The 22,645-nt window shown below is 39.9% G+C and overlaps 1 protein-coding gene across 1 annotated transcript in view; it reads left to right on the plus strand.

Moving 5' to 3' along the window:
* The window catches only part of MTA3 (metastasis associated 1 family member 3), a 201,412-nt gene that overhangs the window by 114,462 nt on the left and 64,305 nt on the right, over positions 1–22,645 (plus strand). The window contains 5 exon segments of the mRNA XM_054989242.1: positions 1,926–2,114; positions 9,371–9,445; positions 16,020–16,078; positions 16,934–17,058; positions 20,337–20,488. Of these exon segments, the coding sequence (XP_054845217.1) occupies positions 1,926–2,114; positions 9,371–9,445; positions 16,020–16,078; positions 16,934–17,058; positions 20,337–20,488 (600 nt within the window).

A 22,645-nucleotide genomic window follows, 5' to 3' on the forward strand; every position in this document is an offset into this window, starting at 1 on the left:
ACCAACAGAATTTTTATTATTGTTGTTTTTCAGTTGCTAAATCAGCTAATTTACATGATATATTGATGCACATTAGCTCCTAAATTAGTCTTTTAATGAAGGGCAATATGGTATTACTTTAAAGCATACTATTTACATTGAGTTTATGAACACAGTGCTACAGTAATATATTTTAAGATTTCAAGGTTTGTTTCATGATTCTCAGATGAGTAGCCCACGCAAGCGTTAGTTAGGTTGTGTTGACAAAGATTTTTGTCAGAGTTCAGTATATCTTCGGAAAGAGCAAGCAGCAAGAGCAAAACCTCAGTGAAATTTATGAAATATGGCAAAGTTGACTATATTGCTGTTTGAAAGTTCTAGTCCATTCAGGGATCTAAGTATGAATCGTACAGTTTGTGTCCAGATATAGGCTGCCTCCTTCACCTGACTTGGTCTGCTGATAATTAGATACAACATTTTTATGGAAAATTAGTATTCAGAAATAAAACAAATTAGATGGTGACCTAATCAGGGATAACTGCCTCTGATGGTAGAAAAAAAAAATGCTAACAAGGGTATTGTAAATGCTATGCTGAGATGCTAGCAGAGAATGCAGTGTTCCTGCATGTTTATATTCTGGCAGGACAAAGTATCTGCTTGTAAAAATGTAAAATAGCTTTAAAAATATTTTCTAATCAACAAGTGTTTTTAAAAAAATCTGTATTCTGTGTTTATGACCCTCTCAAGAAATTCTCAGTAAGAGATAAATATAAGGTGAAGCCTTTGCAAGTGGGCTGTCCTGTAAGAAAGTCTTGAGTATGTAACAGCTGAATATTTGATTGACATATTGATACATTTACATATGAGATTATGAACTATAAATCTGACAAGACAGAAATACAGGACTTGTGAAGAACAGATAAATTGGTAAGAAGCTTCTGAAAAACGGAAGCACCTACTGGCTCTGGAGAGAGCTCATTTCAAGCCAGAACTGCTTTAAGTCCAAGAAACTAGGTGCTGCTGGAAGGGCACTGGAGATGATGCTGAGAAAGACTGAGAAGTTGCTACTCGGGGGCATAACTGCTTTCAGAACTCCTCACTGCTGGTCACCCAGAGGTGTGGAGCTTCAATCATGGCCTCCTGAGGGAAATGTGGCATTGCTGTCCTCAACAGTAAAAAGGTTTATTTTCAAAAGTATACACTGGTTATTCCAACTGACACATTTAGTACCGGAACAATGGCAGTTTTATCCTTGCTAATGGTCTACTAACTTTCATTATAGTTAATGGACAGTGCTCCTGATGAGGAGACGCCAAAAGCAGTTTAATTATAATTCTGCATGTCTATTCATTCCCTTTCTTTCATGGATACTTTTGGGGCATGGTTAAAACTTTTATTCCCTGGTTTCCCCCGCTTCCTTTTCACCTGAGTTGAAGGAGGACATACTTTATAACTATACTTCACCGTTAATTGGCTAACACAACTGGAGCTGACGTAGTTCTGGCATTTGTTTTTAATTAATGAGTGTGCTGGGGTGCTGCATCTCCCATATTTCTAAGCATCTTCCTAAACTTGATTTTTTAAAAAGAAATTAAAGATTATTACAAAATTTGCACATTTTCCGCTTAATGCAACAAAGTACTGTGTTTAAGGGGACCTGCTTGGAGGTTTCTGTGAGCTCCAGTTTTGCTCATTTAGCCTATATTCATTTCTTGTTTGTATATAGGGCAGGTATGGGAAGTCAAACTTTATGGGGTATCAGCCACAATTAGGATGCTGTAAACATTCAAAGAATGAAGGTCTGAGTGAGAAGAGCAGCCACCGTTATTTACAGCAAGTAGGATACAGAGCATTTGTTATTTTTACTTAGCAGAGCATCTGTTATTTTTACTTAGCAATGACTCTTTAATTTAGAGTGTTATTTTCTCTATTTTTAAAACTTTCAGTTTCATGCAATGGATACATTACACAAGCACAACTATGATCTGAGCAGTGCCATTAGTGTCCTGGTTCCTCTGGGAGGGCCTGTTCTGTGTAGAGATGAAATGGAAGAATGGTCTGCTTCAGAGGCTAGCTTGTTCGAAGAAGCCCTGGAGAAATATGGCAAAGACTTTAATGACATACGGCAAGACTTTGTAAGTAAAACATAACAGCTCTGTTTTTTTCTTCCCATTAAAGGAATACATTTTTCATAGTCTTTCATATTCATTTTCTTTAGTTTTAAAAATATTTTCATACAGGTAAATAACCTGAGGCCACGACTAGCCCATCTGCTAAATCAGCTAGGTCTTCTGCTCAGTGCTTGAAGGTTGGCAATAATGTTGTGGTTGCCAGCAACAGCCACTGAGGGCATTCATTTCTTAAAGCTGCAGGTGTTGATTCTATCTTTTTGGAAGGATTTTAAATCCCTGGTGTGTTTTTTTTATATTGCAGATTTTTTTTTTACAAATGTAGGGCTTTTCTTAGGTTTGTAAAAAGATTGTCCATGGCCCCAGTCTCTGCATTTAATTATCCACAGATGGGGCCATGTTGAGAATTAGATACATTAAATTAAATGACATCAGATAATTCCACAAAACTAAACATTCATGATACTCTGTCTTATCATTTTAGGACCTCTATTGATGTTGCTTATACTACAAGAATAAAGCCAAATTGTCCTAGTGAGCTTAAACAGGTATTCACAGCTAGCAATCTTGTAAAGAGAAAACAAGATCTACATAAAAACCTCTGATCTTGAAGTACAAAAGTTTGCCACTAAAAAAAACTCTGCCCTTTTTCATCAGTAGTTAATATTATAGTTTAAATAATTAAAACCTATGTCTGATGAAAAAAATGATTTAGAATCCCTGTCTCTTAACTTCAAGGCAATGATAAAAGTGCGCTGTTTTAGTAGAAGAGGACTCTATGATCGGTTTTAAGAATTTTAATTGTTTAATTGCTAATGTGACATAAAGTAAATCTTAGATATCTGCTGAGACGTGTAGCAGTGACTGAATAATTAGTATAATGATAGATCAGGTCATGATATCTTGAAGATACACTATTTTTGAGGCCATGCAAGTTTGCTAAATATGCCCTCTGGTTTCTCCAATAATATGAATTAATTCTTCTGCTGCATTAAGTAATAACTGAGAACAGAATGCCTGCTTCTGAAGAAAGAGGATTGATCTGCAGTGTGTTGCTGCTTGCATATTTTAACATGATTCTTAATACCTTTTTCTTCTTTTATGCAAGGAAACTTCAGTTAAAAAGGATTGATCATTGTGGCAATTAATCCTGTGCCTGAATAGAGCACTTGGGTGGGGGCATATACCTTCTTCCAACTTCAACATGTAAAGGAAATATAGTATATTTGAAAGCAGGGTGGATTTGATTTAAATCAAACTGATTTAAATCACTATTTAAATCACTAGTCAGTAAGGCTTGATTTAAATCATAGTTTTCTACATAAAGACTAATTCTTGCTGGTATAACTTTAATATGCAAGTAGATGAAGATTTTTAGAATAACAACTTTTCATATTAGTTTTACAGTTGTATAAAATACTGATTTTAATACTATTAGAAAAACATTATAGTTAATTTATTGTGAGATGAATGATCCCCAGTTTAGGTTAATCATTCATATTTGGACAACTTTTCTGTTGTACTTTATTGGAAGGAGAAAAATAATCATTACCTTAATAATAACAATTTAAATAGTTTTATTTATTCAACTGAAACAATAACATTACAGCATATGTTATTTGCTTAAACAAACATCCATGTTTGTTAACTAATTTGGCTAAACAAAAAATATATATTTTAAGAAACTTAGACTGTCAGCCCAGCCTACACATGAAAAACTTAAATACTGTCCTCTGTAGCTCGCTCGTCATCTTCATCTTCTTCTTTGTTCATAATCTGGAAAAGAAAAACAAGCTTTCCTGCTTTATCGGGTCCCAAACGATTTCTCAATTTAGAATGAATGAGTCCAAAGGAAGAGAATATTCTTTCAACGCCTGCAGAAGAAGCTACTGCTGTTAAAAGTGAAATCACAGTCTCTAAATCCAAGTGCTTAAGTGACTTCCACCAGTTCACTGGTGTGACTTTCTTTAAAATATCTTCAGAAAACATATATTTCTTGAATGGTTCCCCCTTAGCTCTGAAGTTTATTATAGTTGGCATTACAGATGGATGATTGCTGGATACCCATGTCATAGCTAACTCCTCTTCCTCAGCACTTAAGTTTTGACCCTGGTACTGGATATTGACAATATTTGCCAAAAAATGAGCTGGAGACAGTGCTTGTCCCGTTCGTTTTTTTAATGCTTGTAATTTAATTCTGTCCATGTGTAGTTCTGTTTTTAAGTGTTCACTCAGTTCGTTCCAAATTTCAACAGCATCAGCAATAAAACAGCTATTTTTCTGTATTTTGTTTAAAGCTTCAGAGATGGGTTTCAGGATGCTCAGCATATGTTCAACATTTCTCTTAAGCCCAATGTTGAGGATTTTGGCCGTGACAGTGCCATCTATTTTATCTCGATTTTGTTCACAAACTGTCATCAGAATAGGCCAGTTCTTGATATACTGCTCAAAACAGTCCACCACAGAGTTCCATCTAACATCTTGTGGGAGCGTTAGCTTGGTTCCACCCATCCTTTTCAGAGCTGCTGCAGCAAAATGATTGTTACGGAAGTACTTAGCAATTTCAACAACATTCGTCTTTATTTCTGGAACACTTAAGTCTTTGGCTAAGAGGTGCAGCAAATGAGCACTGCAACCATATGTTATTAGCTTTGTATTCCCTTCCTGCTCTTCTAAATTTCTTCTCATCTTGGATACATTTGCAGCATTGTCTGTGACCAAACTGCGTACTAGACATTTGAATTTTTGTTCACATGTTGTTATAGCTTTTACTGCCACTTCTTGTAAGTATTCTGCTGTGTGTGCATTTCCTGACGTATCAGTTGTTTGTGCAAGGAAGACTTTCCCTTCTTCTGTTGTTATACAAGCAAATACAACAGGATCATTGTGGACATTACTCCACCCATCAATACTTAGGTTAACAATTCTACCCTCCAGAGCTGTTGCACATTGCTCCATTTCTCTGTCATACACTTTATCCAGCAGTTTCCCTGCAACATCTGCTCTGCAGGGTGGACTGTATCCTGGTCTCAGTGACTGAACCATATTAATGAAATGTGGGTTCTCAGTCAGACGGAAAGAAGAGTTCGTTGCATAAACAAACTGGGCAATTTTTTCATCAATTAACTCTTTTTCTAATCTGCTAGTTTTTATCACAAACTTATCTATGGTGGTTCCAGGAGGGAAGGGTTTTTTCTTTCTTTTAGGTGATATACTGTGGGTGTCTGATGATGATGCAAATGAAGCACTATCCGGGATGGATAACTCTGAAACTGTAGAACAGGAGGATGGTGATCTTGAAGGTGGATAGTTTCCAGAATCCTTAATGTTGACGATGAATTCCCCTAAACAAAAAAGTCAATGTTGTTATTGTTTATACAATTTCTGCTTATTGTACAGCACTGCCCCAAAAGGAATATTTGCTTTTCTTCATTATTGTACCAAATGACAGTAACATGCAGTAATAATAAGAAATATAATTTTGCTCAAACATGACAGTTCAAGGCAGTCTTTAGAAATATGATTCAATAAAAATGTTTACCAACCTGAAGATCCTGCCTGTTCAAATGTGTTTCTTTGGTCATCTTCATCACAGCACTTCTCATGATGTTGCCTCATTCGGGCCACCAGGCCTTGCATTTCTTTGTTGCAGTGTTTGCATTTTGCACGCATGCCTACCTTACCGATAGGTAAAGGAACTTCATTAAAGTATTCCCAAACTGGGTCTCTTTTACGGCCTGCTGCCATTATAGGTTTTTTCCTCCAAGGAAAGAATGTGATAAACCTCAGGTCATGCACACAAAAGATCCAAAGACTTGTGCAGTATTGTGCTCAAAAAGTTTCACTTTCATTTTGTACTGCTTGCCCCTCCCTCCTCACACTTAGTTTCTTCTTGTGCAGATCTATTCCACTCCAAACAATCAGAAAAATATTGTTTCTATTCACTGAACTTCTTGAAACTTAGCACTGAAGGGGTTGATTCTGTCTTCATAGGTTTGTAGAACAATAGGATTAAGGTCTTTTTCTCAACTCTGTTCATGTTATAACATTTTTGCTGTGAAGAAGAGGCATGTGATCTCTGCTGAGCTGACACAAATTCAGTTTTGAGAAGTGCAAAACCAAGCGTCTGTGATAATATCTTGTAGGCAGAGAAACTGCCCAATAATCTTACAGAAACCTCTGGAAGAGCATGACATTGTGAATGGATTAATGGAATTTATTTACCAAAAAAATTAAACATATACAGCCTTATTCTACATAATTAAAAACTAATCTTTATTTCATGATGGAATAACCTTTGGATGGTAATATATTTTCCTCAAAAAGCATTTTATTTAAAAAAATCCAATTTAAATAAAAAAAATCCGATTTAAATAAAAAAATCTTATTTTTTTATTTTTTTAAAAAAAATCATTGATTTTTATCCACCCTGTTTGAAAGTGTCCCACATCAAAATCTCTTGTTACTATAAAAAGGCAACATTCAGGGTGAAGACTAGCTAAAAAGTCCCCCCCCCCCCGCCCCATCCCCAGTATGTAAACTTTCCACACTGTAAGCACTGCTGAGTTTGGATACTCTTTCAGATAATCTGCTTGGATGTTCTAAAATGGTAGGGTCAGTGAGTGGAATTCCACTAGAGTTTTGTCCCCTCCCTGACTCTGAAGTAAATATTTTATATTTAATTTTGAAGAAATATTTCACATAGTTTACAACAGGAGTCCCCAACTTTTTAAAACCTGTGGGCACATCTGGAATTCTAACACAGTGTTTTGGGTGCAGCCACAAAATGGACTGCTTTGGGAGGCAGAGCCAGTCACAAAATGGCTGCTACAACTTTGCTTCAGTCACACAGTGAAGATCCTTGTGCTGTGAAAGCAGCTTTTGCCAAAGCAATGTTTTTAAAACTCTGGACAGCCAATCAAATCTCCAATGGCCTGTCTGAAGCCATGCTTGGCAAAAGCCCCACCAGACTTCACCTGCTTTCTAAAAGCACTTGATGGGCACCAGGAAAGGTATCAGCAGGCACATTGGGAACCCTGATTTACAAGATATTTTAAAACAAATTTGCAACCTAAAAAACATAAATAACGCCTTTAAAACCTATCAAAAATTAAATCAACAGCATCAGTAACAAACGTTCATAAACTGGTCAATGTGTACCATCAGATAAAACCATTAAAATAAACCAGCAATATTAACCCCAAATGCAAACTAGTAGATTAATAGTGCAGTCCTGTGCAGAGTTATTCTAGTCAAAGCTCATTGAATTAAGTGGAATTAGAATAGAACAACTATGCATAGGATTGCATTGTAAAATAGAACTAGGAGATGAGATCTTAACGGCCAACATTAACTGCCTGATAGAATAAGAAAATCTTTTACTTGTCTCTTAAAAGAGACAAGTGATCTAGCCAACCAAGCTTCTGTAGGAAGAGAAAGGGAAGACTGGAGGAACCACAGGGAATGCTTTTCTTCCACTGGATCCCAATGCAGATATTTGGAGCAGGGCCTCATTAGACAAGGAAAAGAAGCAGAAAGGTGTATGTAGATAGATTTATTTATTTAAACATTAAACAGTAAACATAAAAAATAAAAAACAACAATCTAAAAATAAAACTAACAGTACATATAAACATGAAAGAACAAACACAAAAAGCAACTAATAATGATATGATAAAAAAAGAAAAAAAACTATAAGCTGGGTTTTGATTTTCTCCATGACAAATATATATTGTTTTCAAAATCTCACTTATTCTATGTTAAAAATCAGAGCCTTCTTTTTTTCTATTGTTCATGTTTCTTAATCCATAAATCAATGTATCTGTCTTGTGTAAAAAGTCTATAAACAATTTCCATTCAACCAAAAAAACAGAAAGTGTATGGGAGAAGACATTCACTCAGATATAGAGGACATAGGTTCCAAAGGTTTAAACAGCACCTTATATGAACCCCAGATACAAATAGGTAGCCAGTGTAATTGTTGGAACAAAATAAAATGTGTTTCTTCTTGCTTGTGCCAATCAGAAGACAGCTGGCTAACTGAAGTTTTTAAACTATTTTTCGGGGCAGCCCCAAATGGTTGAGTTGTCTCATAGTTTGCCAGTCATGTGCCTTATGAAGCTGATATTGGGAGGGCTGGTAAAAATAATTTGGTGATATAAAGCATTTGCAGTTGTCTGCAAGGTACAGTATGAAAGAAGGTAAGGCCAAATACTGATGGTGTAGTGTGAAATTTATTACATGGATACTAAAAAAGCCCCTCTGTGTTTTCCATGCTGCTTCATTAGGGCATCTCAGAATGTGTTTTGCTCCAGTGCTATGCCACTGGCATTTGGCCTTGCCTTGCCTTATTTTGTGTTGGTGACTGGTGTAACCTCCTTGTTTTTCCTGGCAAAATAAAATACAGACAACATATTTGAGCAACATATTTTGGAAAAGAAATTAGCAAAGATGTCTGATCTACATTTAATTATTTAATATCATTTTTCTGACAACAAATGCCATCAAGGGTAACTCTGACATTACCATCATCCGCTTCCCCAGTTCTTCTGTATAGGCTCCAGTTGAGATATTAGAACTAAAAATGGATGGTTATTTTACTCTCAATTACTTTGCTATTCATACCTTTTCTTTCTAGGTTGTTTGGAAATAACAGTTAATATCTACCAGAGATACTAGCAAATTTTACAGCTGTTTTGTTGTTCAGTGAAATGAGAAAATCAGTAGTATAGCAGGATACTACGCATAAGACTATCTTGTGTCAGCGGAAAGCACCACTATTAGCAGAAGGAATCCATGGGAACTAGTCCTACTGAAATATGCGCCAAATGCTGGCCCATGGGTCTCCACCTTTCTCATGTGTGAATACTCCCTCCTTTTTATTTTCAGAGGCAACTGTGGCTGGCATTATGTCTTCAGGTTTTTTTACTATCTATATTTAGCTCCTACCTCAGTTAGCAACCCTACTTCTAACCTATTTGTGTTTTGTGAAAATGATAATACAGACACAAGACTTTAACATGGTTAGATCCTAAAGTAGGGTGCATATCTCGAAACTGATATGCAAAAAATTGAAGAACAGAGGAATGAAGGAATGCGGAAGCCTGTGGCCCACCAAGACACTGGACTATGTAATGGCTGTCCTGGGCCTATGGTGAATTTCATGTTTGATTCCATTTAAAGTGTTTCTGATCCTATATTTTTTAAGTTAATACAATGTGAATATTAATATTAAAATCATTTCAAAATTTTGTGTTTTTCAGCTTCCTTGGAAGTCTCTGACTAGTATCATTGAATATTATTATATGTGGAAAACTACAGACAGATACATACAGCAGGTAAGTTTTGGTTACTTTATCAAAAAGAATTGGTATCTTACAGATACCAATTAACAACTCAGATTATACAATTTAATTTAAAATAGATAATATTAAATCTCCTTAAGATGTTACAAGATTCCTTCGTAGGCATGTATGTGAGAGTTAGTGTGTAGCCAGTTGAGATGATCATGTGGAAAATCACTAACATGAGAGTCACAATTATGGCAGTAGCGCAAATGTGCTACTAAAGTCAAGGCAGCACCTTAACATTGTGGTTCTAAGCAGAGGTACACCATTCAGTAGATTACTTTAGCAGTAGCCCAAGTACCTGGCTGTTATTCTGTCATTCTGTCTTTGCTACGCTTTTTGTGACTTGCTTACAAAGTTCCTACAGTACTACTTCGCTGTTAGCCTTTCTCTAGAAAATCCTTGGTCTTTTCAGATAGTTCTAGGCCAATGGGAATCAAATTGTGGTGAGTCTGGAGTTATTCTTAGGTTGTTATATTCTATCCTGTTCTCCCATCACTATAGGCTAGAAGGTAACAAGCAAACAAAAACATGTCATGTTCATTTGAACACATAATCTGCCTAATTCAGTGAAACAAGAGTACTTTTTAGCAGACTATAATGGGAAATCATGTATTAAAATAAAGGTGAAAGCTCCTAGTTCAATCCAAATGAGGGGGATGGGACTGAGTCCACTAGTGCATTGATTCTCAGCCAGTGATACACATTCTACCGCTGGGTTGCAAAAGTAGTCTAGGTGGAATGTGGAATTTTCATAACAATTATTAAGAATTTGCTCTCTTTCTCAATCCCCATTTCCACCTTCAACATACTACTGACCTTACCTGTCACCAGTTATTCTTTTGTGATCTTTTGGTATGCCAGTAAAAATAACAGAATGCCTGTAAACATAAATGTCCTTCTTGGAAAAAATAAGCTTTTTTGTTTTATCATGGTGGGACTGCAGATTCTTTGATAGAGTGATTGGTGGGACATAGGGCAGGAAACGTTGAGAATCACTAGTGAAACAGAGCTACTGCAGATATTACAAAGGAGTTGAATAGAAAGAAAGCATGATTAGATTATCCTTCGTCTTCTTATTTTCTAGATCTTGGTAATGAAGGAGGGAGGAGAGATGTGCATTTTCTGCACAGGGGGATGCATATTCTTTCAGTAAAGAGACAGAACAAAACTGGTCTATGTAGGATGCTGGATTTTCTCTCTCTTTGCATTAGGCCCAGGAAAAAGGAAGTTCTGATTTCTTGAAATGTCCAAAGACTCCTTCCTGAATCAATGAGTGTAATGTGGTTAAAATTCAGACAAGCATATTGATGGTTATTTTGAATAATGTGAACAAGACTGTATGTAAACTGTACAGGCTTAGATGGCTTCAGTATGATGGCTACCATAATAAAGATGATATGTCATAGACTTGGATTCTTTAGAATTGCCTGGATACAGCTAGTTTCAGATGGGTAGCCATGATGGTCTGTAGTAGAAGAGCAAGATTCAGGTAAAGTAGCACCTTAAAGACCAACTAGTTTTCCAGGATGTGAGCTTTCAAGAATCAAAGGTCCCTTCATCAAACAGTGGGAAAAGGTATTTACAATCCAGGTAGAGGGTGGAAGGAATATTGCAAATTAGATTATCAGGAAGTTACTATAATACATGTTATAATTAGGTTGATAGAACATAGGTATAAAGTGTGTAAAATTAGCATCTGTAATGTGAGAAAAATCCTATGTCCTGATTCAACCCTGAGGGATTCATTGTTCCAGATTTGTAAATAAACTCAATTTCAGCAATCTCATATTGTAATTTTCCTTTGAAGTTTCTTTGCCTGAGAACTGCTACTCTGAGGTCAGTGATAGAATGCCCTGGCAGATTTAAATGTTCTCCCACTGTTTTTTGAATCTTGTGAGTTTTGATACCAGATTTATGCCCGTTCATTCTTTTGTGAAGGAACTGACTTGTTTGTTCCATATAGAGAGTTCAAGGGCATTGCTGACTAGGGGTGAACACGGGGGGGGGGTTGGTTTCCCCGCTTCGGTTTAACCAAAGCAGGAAAATGATCCATACTTAAATTGCTTCGGTATACTCTGTAACTATTCGGAGCATACCAAAGCATGCTCCCACTTAGACCCCCGTTCGCCCCACTCCCACCCCACCCCCACTTACCTGTCCAGGAGCAACACCAGCTGGGCGGCGGGGAAGGCCGGAGCTGGTGCCTCTGCCATCCACGTCGCCTCATTTGCCACAGTAGCTGCCTGTGGAATGGTGGAAGGCTGGAGCCGGTGCTTCCGCTGCCCGTGCAGCCTCTTCTGCCTCAGCAGCGGCCAAAGGGGTAGTGGGGAAGGCTGCAGCCACTGCCTCTGCCACCCATGCCATCACCTCCACCATAGCAGTGCCGCAGCAAAGGGCCAGGTAAGTGGGGTGGGAGGGAGGGAGCCCTTAAAAGTTTAAAGGCCCCAAAGCTTTCTGAAACAATACAAATTGCTTCGGAAAGCTTTGATTTGGGGGTTCCAAATGGGGGCCAGCATGCCAGCCCCGATTTGAAACCCCCGAATCTTTATGGATCGGGTCCGATTTGGCCATTTATCCCGAATCAGATACCCAAAGTGCACACCCCTATTGGTGACATGATATTATATATATATATATGATGTTGGAAGATGAACAAGTGAATGAGCCTGAGATGGGATAGCTGGCGTGGTTAAGTTCAGTGATTGTGTTGTTGGAGTCAATATGGGGACAGAGTTGGTATCTTGGTTTATTGCAGGCCCTGTTCCTAAAGTTCGTGTCTGTGTTGGGACGTGCATTGTTGTGAGTGAGGAGTTGTTTAAGGTTGAGGGGCTGTCTGTGGGTAAGAAAAGGTTTGCCTCCCAATACCTGTCAGAGAGCAGTATCATTGTCCAGCATAGGTTACAGTTCATTAATGATGTGTTGAACTGGTTTAAGCTGGAAGCTGCATGTGACCACCATTGACATTTTCTTGTTCCATTTGGGCTTATCTTGTAGCAGGTCATCCCTTGGTATGATTCTGGCTTTATTGATTTGTTGTCTTACATCCGGTAGGTACTGTAAATCCAGACATTTCTGTTGTAGATCATGCAGGTGAGATTCTCTGTCAGAGGGATTGGAGCAGATGTAAGTAGAGCAGTAGAGCTTGGCTGTAGACAATTGATTGTTTAGTGTGTTTGAGATGATGGCTGGAAGCATGTGGATGTATTTGGTGATCAGTAGGTTTTCTATATAATGTGGTTCTTAAGTTTCCATCATGTATTCGTACAGTAGTGTCAAGAAAATGTACTTCCTGTGTGGATTGATGCATGGTCAGATTGATGTAGGGTGGAAGCTACTGAAAGCCTAGTGAAATTTCTCCAGTGCTTCTTTCCCATGTATCCAGATGATAAAAATGTCATCAATGAATGTCATAGACAAGATGATTATTAGTAGATAAGAGCTGAGGAGGCGCTGTTCCAAGTCAGCCATGAAGATGTTGGCATATTGTGATGCCAGTTTACCAAGATTTTTTTTTACAAAAGAAAGCAAGCCATCTGTCACTCACAACTCATCTTCCTGGAGAAACAGAATGACAAGAGACTTTGCAGTCTCCTGCATGGTCAAAAACCCACACAACAAACAAAAAACCCCACACAACAACAACTCCAGCAATATTGTTAACCTTTCAAAATACACTCACAGGCTGGCAGAAGAATTGGTTCTTTCTTGAGAATTATTCGTCTGTCCCACCAAATCCACACAGATGATACAGTTTTGTGGTGACTTGGAGGCCATTTTCCACCATCTGTGATTTAAGAATTACTTTCATACAATTTCAGCACATGGATGGACAGACAACATCTTCACAACACAACAGTTCACAGTCTGCTGTTGAACAGCTGCTATCCCTTCAATCCATCAAACACTACAGGAAAAAGGAATCTACTTGGGTGCCACCTGATGGTCGCAGTGCTACCCTTGATCTCTACACAAAATGCTTTCGCCGACAAACCTGAACTGATGTAATCAAGTAACATCACCTCTCAGAACATAACCTCACCCATGCTGTGAGAAATGCAATAAACAGCCTCAGAAGCAATCCAGATATCATAATTTTAAAGCTGACAAAGGGGGAGTAGTTGTCATCATGGAGAAATCTGATTACATTCAGGAGGCTGAAAGACAACTCTCCAATACTACTTTCTACAAATGACTATCCTCAAACTCCACTCAGGAATAGAAAAAAAGAACTAAACAGGATTATAAAGGAATTACCCACACCCATACAAGAACAAACCTGTATGGACACACCTCAGGAACCTTGACCAGGCACTTTCTATCATCTGCCCAAAATACACAAGCCGGGCAACCCAGGATGTCCTGCTGTCTCTGGCATAGGCACCGTGACTGAAGGGGTGTCTGGATACATGGAGTCCATTCTCAGACCCTATGACATCAGTGCTCCCAGTTATGTGTGCGACACCATAGACTTTCTAATAAAAATACAATCTATTGGCAGTCTTCCAGACCAACACCATTTTGGCCACCATGGATGTTGAATCTCTGTACACCAACATCACTCACAAAGATGGGATACAAGCTATTAGGAACACCATATCTGATAACACCACAGCTGACCTTGTTACCAAGCTCTGCCAGTTTGTCCTCACCCACAACTACTTCAGAGTTGGTGATGATTTATTTCTTCAGATCAATGGCACAGCCATGGGCATCCACATGGCACCACAATATGCCGACATCTTCATAGCTGACTTGGAGCAGTGCTTCCTCAGCTCCCACCCGCTAACACCCTTCTTGTAGCTTGAGAGTCATTGATGATATTATCACCTGTGTTGAGGAGTCCCAGACCCCTGGGGCCCAGCCCAGCTGAGGGGAGGGGACACAGGCTGCCTGGAAGGTCCTTTTGCAAATAGCTGCCACCAGCTCCCCAATCTATCCCTAGGCTAAGGAGTCAGGAAGCAAAGCTCCAGAGCATATTAGGGAATTAGCCAAAACAAAGTCTACCTTGCAAGGGTAAGTTTGCAGGCAGAGTTCACAGCAAAAGAGTATTTGTTTGGTAGGTGGATCTCAAGCACACACAGGGTGAGTTCAACAAGGGCTTTATAGCTTTGAGGCTTCAGAGTCCCAATAACCCACACAAGGTAAAAATATAAAGGTTTATTAATTCAGAGTGCAGGGTTATAACACACAAGACACAAGGTGAGCACACACAAAAAACCCTACAGCGGTCAGCTCTACATACCACACTGAATTCTTAGGAGGCAAAGTAAGTTGGTTTCTCAGTCGTAGCAAACAAAAGTCCCTGGTAAAGGGTGCACAAAATAGCAAGGCAAAAGATGGAAGCTTCAGTCCTTCTCATCAAATAAAGCCAGAAGCAAAGCAAAAGAGCATGGTCAGAGATCTGAGGTAGACGCTCACCACAAGCTTTCTACTCCATGTTTTGTTTTGTTTTTTGTTTTTTTCTCCAAACAAAAAGGGGTACAGAAAAAAGAGGGGGGGGGAATAACAGGGTCCAAGGAACGGTAGGATTTTGCACTACAAGGGTTGTTAAAATACAGCGTACACACAACATACCTTCATCAGAGTTCATCAGTGTTAAAATAAAGATTGCATCTACTATTCCACCTTCTGTGTACCTTACTGACTAAATACATTCTTTTTCTACAGAGTGTTCACTTTTAGATCAACTAAAGATCAAAACAAGTGGACTCCATGCACATTCTTACTGCTATATCTTAATATGGTCTAATGTTTCTATATTGATCATTTCTATTTCTTTTAACTATTATGCCAAAGTTTCCATATCTTGTATTCTACCTCACCAATGATATTTAAGCATTTTCCATCTTATCAGATCAGTATACTATCTTATTCAGATTTCTAAAACTAAAACATTCTATGCATTTTCTCCTTTGTGAGTAAAATAATTCCCCCATTTCTCTTTGCTTTCTACTCCATGTTGTTTAACAGCCAATTTATGTTGGTTCAAAGCTGGAACCAGAATAGGACAGGCCTGAACCCCCAATCAGTTCACACCTTGATTACATCACCTGACAAGTACAAAAAGGGAGGGGTGACAAGTCTGCAGCTCTTGGCACAGGACCTAAATCTACAGGTGCGAAGTTAATTACCAATTAGCCAGTGAGAACAGCTTATCTTGACTCAAGGACAGAAGCAAAAGTAACTTATTGCTAGCAAAAGCGAAAAGCCTCTCCAAGGCGGGATGGAATTTTCTCTAGACAAGGAAGCCTCTAACCAGCTCTCAATAGGGCTTCCCATATACTCTTAAACATAATGTTTTTTCTTTACAACCTGGACACCAAGAGATGACCTGTTACAAGGTAAGTCCAAACAGAACAAGAGAACATCACTAGTGGTCACATACAGCTCCCAGCTCAAACCAGTTCAACACATCATTAGTGACCTGCAACTGCTCTCTTGACAGGCATTGGGAGGCAAACCTTTTCTTGCCCATAGACAGCTCCCCAACTTTAAACTAATATGCATACAGCTGTAATATTACAATTGTTTAGATATTAAATTTCCTCATCTTTTCTATTAGAAACGTCTAAAAGCTGCTGAAGCAGAGAGCAAATTGAAACAAGTTTACATTCCGACTTAGTAAGTATATCAAGCATTAATATTTTTAATAATAATGGAATGTGTAGACAACAAATCCTATCTTTTTATTGACCGAACAAAGAAGTGGCATTCAAAAAACCTAGATTAAGCTTCAAATATTGTTAAAAGTCCTATAATAACCATGTTACCATTTATAAAACTAAATTTTGCAACTAATTTTTAAATCCATGTTCTAATATTAAATGCAAGCAGAGTTGCACCCTTCTGACCCCCTTAACTTCAATGGACTTAGAAGGGTGTAACTCTGTTTAGGAAGGTATTATTACAGTACAAGCCTGCTTTCAGTTTTGTGAATATTGACATAAAATATTGTAGCTATGGTTCAAAAATAGTTAGCAGCTTTGCCCTGATGTAAGCATTGCTACATAGTGACCAAGTAGGTTGGCCTATGCTTAGATTCTTATCTTCTTAGATTCTCAAATTCTAAAATTGTTACTAATTCCCACTGCCTATGGTTTTTGATAATCAGTACTGTTTATCAAAATTCATTATTTACTTTCAGAATGCTACTTCTTCAAAGTACCTGTAGCATTCTGAAGGTATATAAAGCATTTTCCTCTTGGTGTAGTTGTGTGCATACCTAGAATCCTGGGTATAATTGAATGGAACTCTGCAATGACCAGCATGGTGGCAGCTTACAAGTCTCTGAGAAAATCTAATTATTGAAAATATTTTCATTTTCACTTCCATGTTACCCATCTGAAAACAGATCAGTGTTACAGTGCTTTTGACAGTGATGTCTCTTGTACGTGAGTAACACAGAGCTTAATAGGTGATTCTTGCCTCTTAAATCTTTTTCATGCATGTGTGATCAGTTGCCTTTTTTATTTAAAGCAACAAGCCAAATCCCAGCCAAATATCCAGTAGTAATGGGAAACCAAGTGCCATGAATGGAGCAGTTGGAGCACCTCATCAGACTCAGAACTCATTAATAGGCCGTGCTTGTGAAAGCTGCTATGGTAAGTCTACCTCTGTGTCTTATGTTTCATGTGTATACAGCATTCTGTTCAGATCTGATCCAGCTGTTTGTTGTAAAACTGATGCACACACAGATACCCGTCAAGTGCAAGGAGTCTCCTCATTCTTATTATGGGAGGAACCTCCATGCATACATTAATTTATACCCATAGTGCTGTGTGGTGAGTTAAAGTGCTGGACTAGGACTGGCGAGTCCCACGTTCAGATCTCCACTCACTGTGAAACTCACTAGGTGATATCGGACCAGTCACTTTCTCTCAGCCTAACCTATCTCACAGAATAAAAAAGAGTCCAGTAGCACCTTTAAGACTAACCAATTTTATTGTAGCCTAAGCTTTCGAGAATCAAGTTCTCTTCGTCAGATGCATGGTACAGAAACTGGTCAAATATAGAAGAGAGGGGAGGAGAGAGAAGATGCAATTAGGGGGGGAGAGGGAGGATGCAACCAAAACATTCCTTTGCTAGTAAATGTAAACATCTCCTTTTGGTGCCCCCCCCCAATTGCATCTTCTCTCTCCTCCCCCCCCCCCTCCTCTTCTATATTTGACCAGTTTCTGTACCATGCATCTGACGAAGAGAACTTGATTCTCGAAAGCTTATGCCACAATAAAATTGGTTAGTCTTAAAGGTGCTACTGGACCCTTTTTGATTTTGCTACCACAGACTAACACGGCTAACTCCTCTGCATCTGTCTCACAGAGTTGTTGATAAAATGGAAGAGCGTTAAACTTACATGCCTTCCTGAGGAAAGGTAGGGTAAAAGTATGCTACAGTGTGCTATTCCATGCAAATGGGGAAGCCCACAACAGAGGAGCTCTATATATAGGCAGGGATTTGAAAAATATATACATTGTATGTAGCTGTTTAGTGGTATTACTCTATAACAACTTGCACAATTTGTAACACACTAACCTGAACGTAGCCCAGGTGCAAGCAGAGTCTTAGCTAGTAAGCAATGGGGCAGCTGTCCCAGCACCTGCATTTGCAGGAGGAGGGGAACAGCCCATGCTCCAACCCTCCCCGAAGGAGAGGGAAAGCAGGAGAAGAGCAGACTCTTGCTGCTGTTTGCACCTACCCCTTCTCAGGCTCAGGCAGCTGGCTTCCCATGGCCTTGTTTGGCCCCAGTGGGGGGTGGGAGTGATTCTGGGGTTCTATTCTGGACTTTTCCTCAGTCCCCCACAATTGCCAAGACTACCCTAACCAGGTGCCATATATTATGGCATATCCCTGTATTTTTGCCATCTCAGGCAAGCAGCAAAACTGATGTATACCTGGTAGGCTATGGAATACGTAGATTCATTGGGCTTGGTGGCTCACAAGCTGCACTAGCGAATCAATCAGAGGTACTTTTCACACGCGGATTTTAAAGTGTGTCTGTACCTGTTCTGCTTCCCATGTTTGCAGGGGGATCACACTTGCAAACTAGTCATGGGACGTGGTGCCGCTCTTTCTCCCCATTACCCCGAATTTTCTCCCTGCTGACATACCGTGATGTTAATTTTTAATCAGCTGCCCAGTCGGGGCTGACCCAATTAATGCCAGTGTGAACATTTTGCAGTGGTTCTCCCACTCTCCTTTTCCCTGGGAGCTGATTGGTTTGTGTGGAATTAACCTGATTGGTTTGGTGTGGACAAAGTCAGCTCTCTGAATTCAAAGTCAACTCTCTGAATCAATCAATCTTTTTTGCCATTTTTTTGGCTGCTCTGCAGCCCTCCGGGCAAACAGAGCAGGCTCGCAGCAGCTCAGCTGGGGTGGCTCCTCTCCTCTGCAGCCCTCCTGTCAACTACCCACCCACACCCCACTTTTCCCAGTAATAAGGCAGGACATCAGTTTGCACGGCACCTTTTTAAAAAAACGTTGAGCGTGTGTAGTAATGTTTCTATATTACTATATCACAATATCATCTGTCTGACAAGGCCCCCATGCCCCCCCTTCACCCACCCACCCCACTCATCCCAGGCGTAAGACACCATGTCGGGGAGGGCAGACTCATACCCACCCTGGCTCAGCTGAGATGTGCTGAGCCGCGACTTGGCTGAGGTGCTCGCTCTCCTGCTCTGCGAGCTGCCACAGCTGAGCCCCGGCTCGCTGTGTGCTCAGTTGAGACGCGCTGAGCTGCAGCTTTGCTGAGGTGCCCGCTCTCCTGCTCTGCAGCCTGGCTGTGGAGCAGGAAAGTGGGCACCCTAGCGAAGCTGCAGCTCAGTGTACCTCATCTGAGTCACGGATGAGTATGAGTCTGCTCTCCCTTCCCACTGTGCCTTACTGCTGGGAAAAGTGGGGTGGGGGTGGGTGGTTGAAGGAGGGACATGGGGGGGACTTAGTCAGAAAATGTAGTATTGTAGAAACCTTACTACACATGTATTGTCAAAGGCTTTCACGGCCGGAGAACGATGGTTGTTGTGGGTTTTCCGGGCTGTATTGACATGGTCTTGGCATTGTAGTTACTGACGTTTCGCCAGCAGCTGTGGCTGGCATCTTCAGAGGTGTAGCACCAAAAGACAGAGATCTCTCACAGAGTGTCACACTGAGAGATCTCTGTCTTTTGGTGCTACACCTCTGAAGATGCCAGCCACAGCTGCTGGCGAAACGTCAGGAACTACAATGCCAAGACCACGGCAATACAGCCCGGAAAACCCACAACAACCATCGTTACTTCACATGTTCAACATTTTTTTAAAAAGGTGCTGTGCAAATTGAAGTCCTGCCTTACCCCTGGGAAGAGTGGGGTGGGGGAGGGTGGTTGAAGGGGGGGCATGGGGGGCCTTGTTGGTCAGAAGATGTAGTATCATAGAAACGTTACTACACATGCTCGAAGTTTTTTTTTAAAAAAAATGGTGACGTGCACTGCAATGCCCCGAAAGTCTGAAACTGAACAGAGGCTTTGAGGCAGGTCTGAAAGGAATCCCAAGAGGCCAAATCGAAACTGCTGGGAACCGTGTGAAAGAAGCTGGTGCCAAGCCGAAGCCACTGCGATCACCCCGACTGCTCAAAAATGGTACTTTAAACTGTAAGTGCGAAAGGTGCCAAAATCTAAATTCCATAGGTTTTCAAGCAGTTTGGAGAGTAGATTTCTATTAGTAGCAGCAAAGCATTTAAATATGCTATTGTTTAAGCCAAGTAGAGATACTTCTGTTTTTATTTCTTATAGATGTTCATGGAAACAGTGCACAGATAAAGAGTACATTAGATGTGAATACTTATATCTCTTTTAATTTAAAACAGTATAGATCAACTTGATGTTCATTTCTTCTGCTTTTAGCAACACAGTCTCATCAGTGGTATTCTTGGGGTCCCCCAAACATGCAGTGTAGGCTGTGTGCAACCTGTTGGATTTATTGGAAGAAATATGGTGGCCTGAAAATGCCAACACTGACAAATGAAGACAAGTTTTCTTGTACTCAGACAACAGAGGTAGGACATTATACAAGAGTTATTGTAGTGGTATAGTGGATCTGTTGTGTTGTATGCTTTTGCTGTTATGTATCTGTGATGGGATTGGCATGAAAATGTCAGGATTTCCAAATGCTGCATCCAGCAAGAGGCAGGTAAAGGTTTGAAACAGCAGCAGGAAAGGAGGATGATTTTTGTGCAAGCTAGCTTGAAAGCTTGAAAGAGAATGGCAGTGGAAATAGAATGATGAGTTTATGGTTGGTGCTACCAGGAGGGGTTGGCAGTTAGAGCAAACTGAAGAGTTAGGGAGTTGGAGCCTGGCTTCCGACCAGAGAGGGTCAGACTGAAAACCGTCTGTCTGAGGAAAAAAAGGAAAGCTGTACCCTCACTGTGAAAACATGGAGTTTATAAAGCACTTAATTTCAAGTACTAAAGTGGACCAGCCAATTCTAAATTTTACTGAGACAAAAGAGATCTGGAAACTTGTAGTTGACTCAGGAAGAAGATAGAAAGGAGTCTCCCCTTCAGCCAAAGCAATAGGGTTATAGCTTGGATATAACTCCTGCCCAGTATCTGGAGAGGATTTTAACTCAGTGGTGTATCCTGAGGTCTGCAGTAAAAGGGAGGGAGTGCTGTGGGTGCATAAATTGGAGCACCTAATCTGTGAAGGGGGTGAAAATGGAGGAACTGTACTTCAAAGAGATCAAGTTTGATAACACCAACCTCTCTCATCTAAGTCAGCCAACATAATAAACTCAACCAGACTAAGTATTTTGTGCTTCACACAAGTGAAGTAATTGTGTAAAAACCACCTACTTACTGAAACCTTTTAAGTACCTGCCTACACTTCTACCTATCCAGCCTACATGTAAATAAATCTTATGTTATCTTTTAAACTTCAATTAGTCTAGTGTGTCAATTTCATTTCTAAGGGAAATATAAATCCCTGTTTTTCCTTCTATATAAACTTGGCTGGGTAACATCACAACCTATACGTTCTTTAAGGGTGAGACAATAAAGTAAGTTAGAGTTAACAGACACAAACATGCTACTGAATGCTTCCCAACCCTGGAAACAGCTTCATATGCTTGGGGAGGAAAATTGTACCTCAAATTATGGGGAGGGCAGCATGAGCTACAGAAAGCAAAGGGTTTGGTGACAGCATCGTTTCATTATTATTGTGCACAGGTAGGGATGTGCAATTTAAAACATGGATTTGGGTATCTGGAATACCAAATATATTTGGTATTCCCAATATTTCGGTCCAAATATACTGATACATTATTTAGATTTGGGTTTTATTTGGAATTCCAAATACATTCATCTCCATTATTCCCTATAGGGACAATTTCTGAAGGGCTGGAGGGGCTATTTTTCAAACAAACTACACCAAAATTGCAGAGAACCTAGTCCTGCCTTTTCACTGAAGACACCTCAAGCTTTAAGGCCCCTGAACAAGCTGCCCCCAGCCGCTCTCCATTGTTTCCTCTGGGGGGGGGGGAATTCAAGGCTTTCTTGAGGACACAGGAAGCCTTAGCCAAGCACTCAACAGCAATCAATAACCAAAAGTCTCTCAATGCAAATAAAATCAGTGTCAAACCAGAGAATCTCACAAGTATCATTGGCAAACCAGAATCTCAGCAACACTGAGAGCAAGCAACACTGTTAATAGCCCAACAAAATCACTGTCACTCAAAGATGCCAGGCAGAACCCAGGGCCAATGCAAGCCCAACAGAACCAACATCAAACCAGAGAATCCTGGCATCCAGCTTAGCAAGCTAGTAGTACCAAGACAGCAGTCAGACCTGGCAATGGCATATGGCAAGTGAGCAACACTGACAAACACACACAGTAATGCTGCTTCCCCCTTCCTCTTGTTACGTGGAAGGCCTGCAAAGTAGGGGAGAGGGACAAGCTGCTGCAACCTTTAAAATGAGATTGCCAGATATTCCTGAATATCTCTGTATTTGGGAATTTAAATACCAATTTATCCACATAAACCAGATGCATCCAGATTAGAGATGGGCGCGAACCAGAAAAACGGCAGTTCGTTGCTGTTTACGTTTCATGAAATTGCCTGGTTTGCGAACCAGTTCGTTTGGTTCGTGAAAACGTCACTTCCAGGGCTGTAGAAGGTCTGCAGAAAGCCCATCACCCCTGTTATCTAGGAAACTGAT

Source organism: Eublepharis macularius, chromosome 1 (assembly GCF_028583425.1).
Source record: "Eublepharis macularius isolate TG4126 chromosome 1, MPM_Emac_v1.0, whole genome shotgun sequence".
NCBI lineage: Eukaryota > Metazoa > Chordata > Lepidosauria > Squamata > Eublepharidae > Eublepharis > Eublepharis macularius.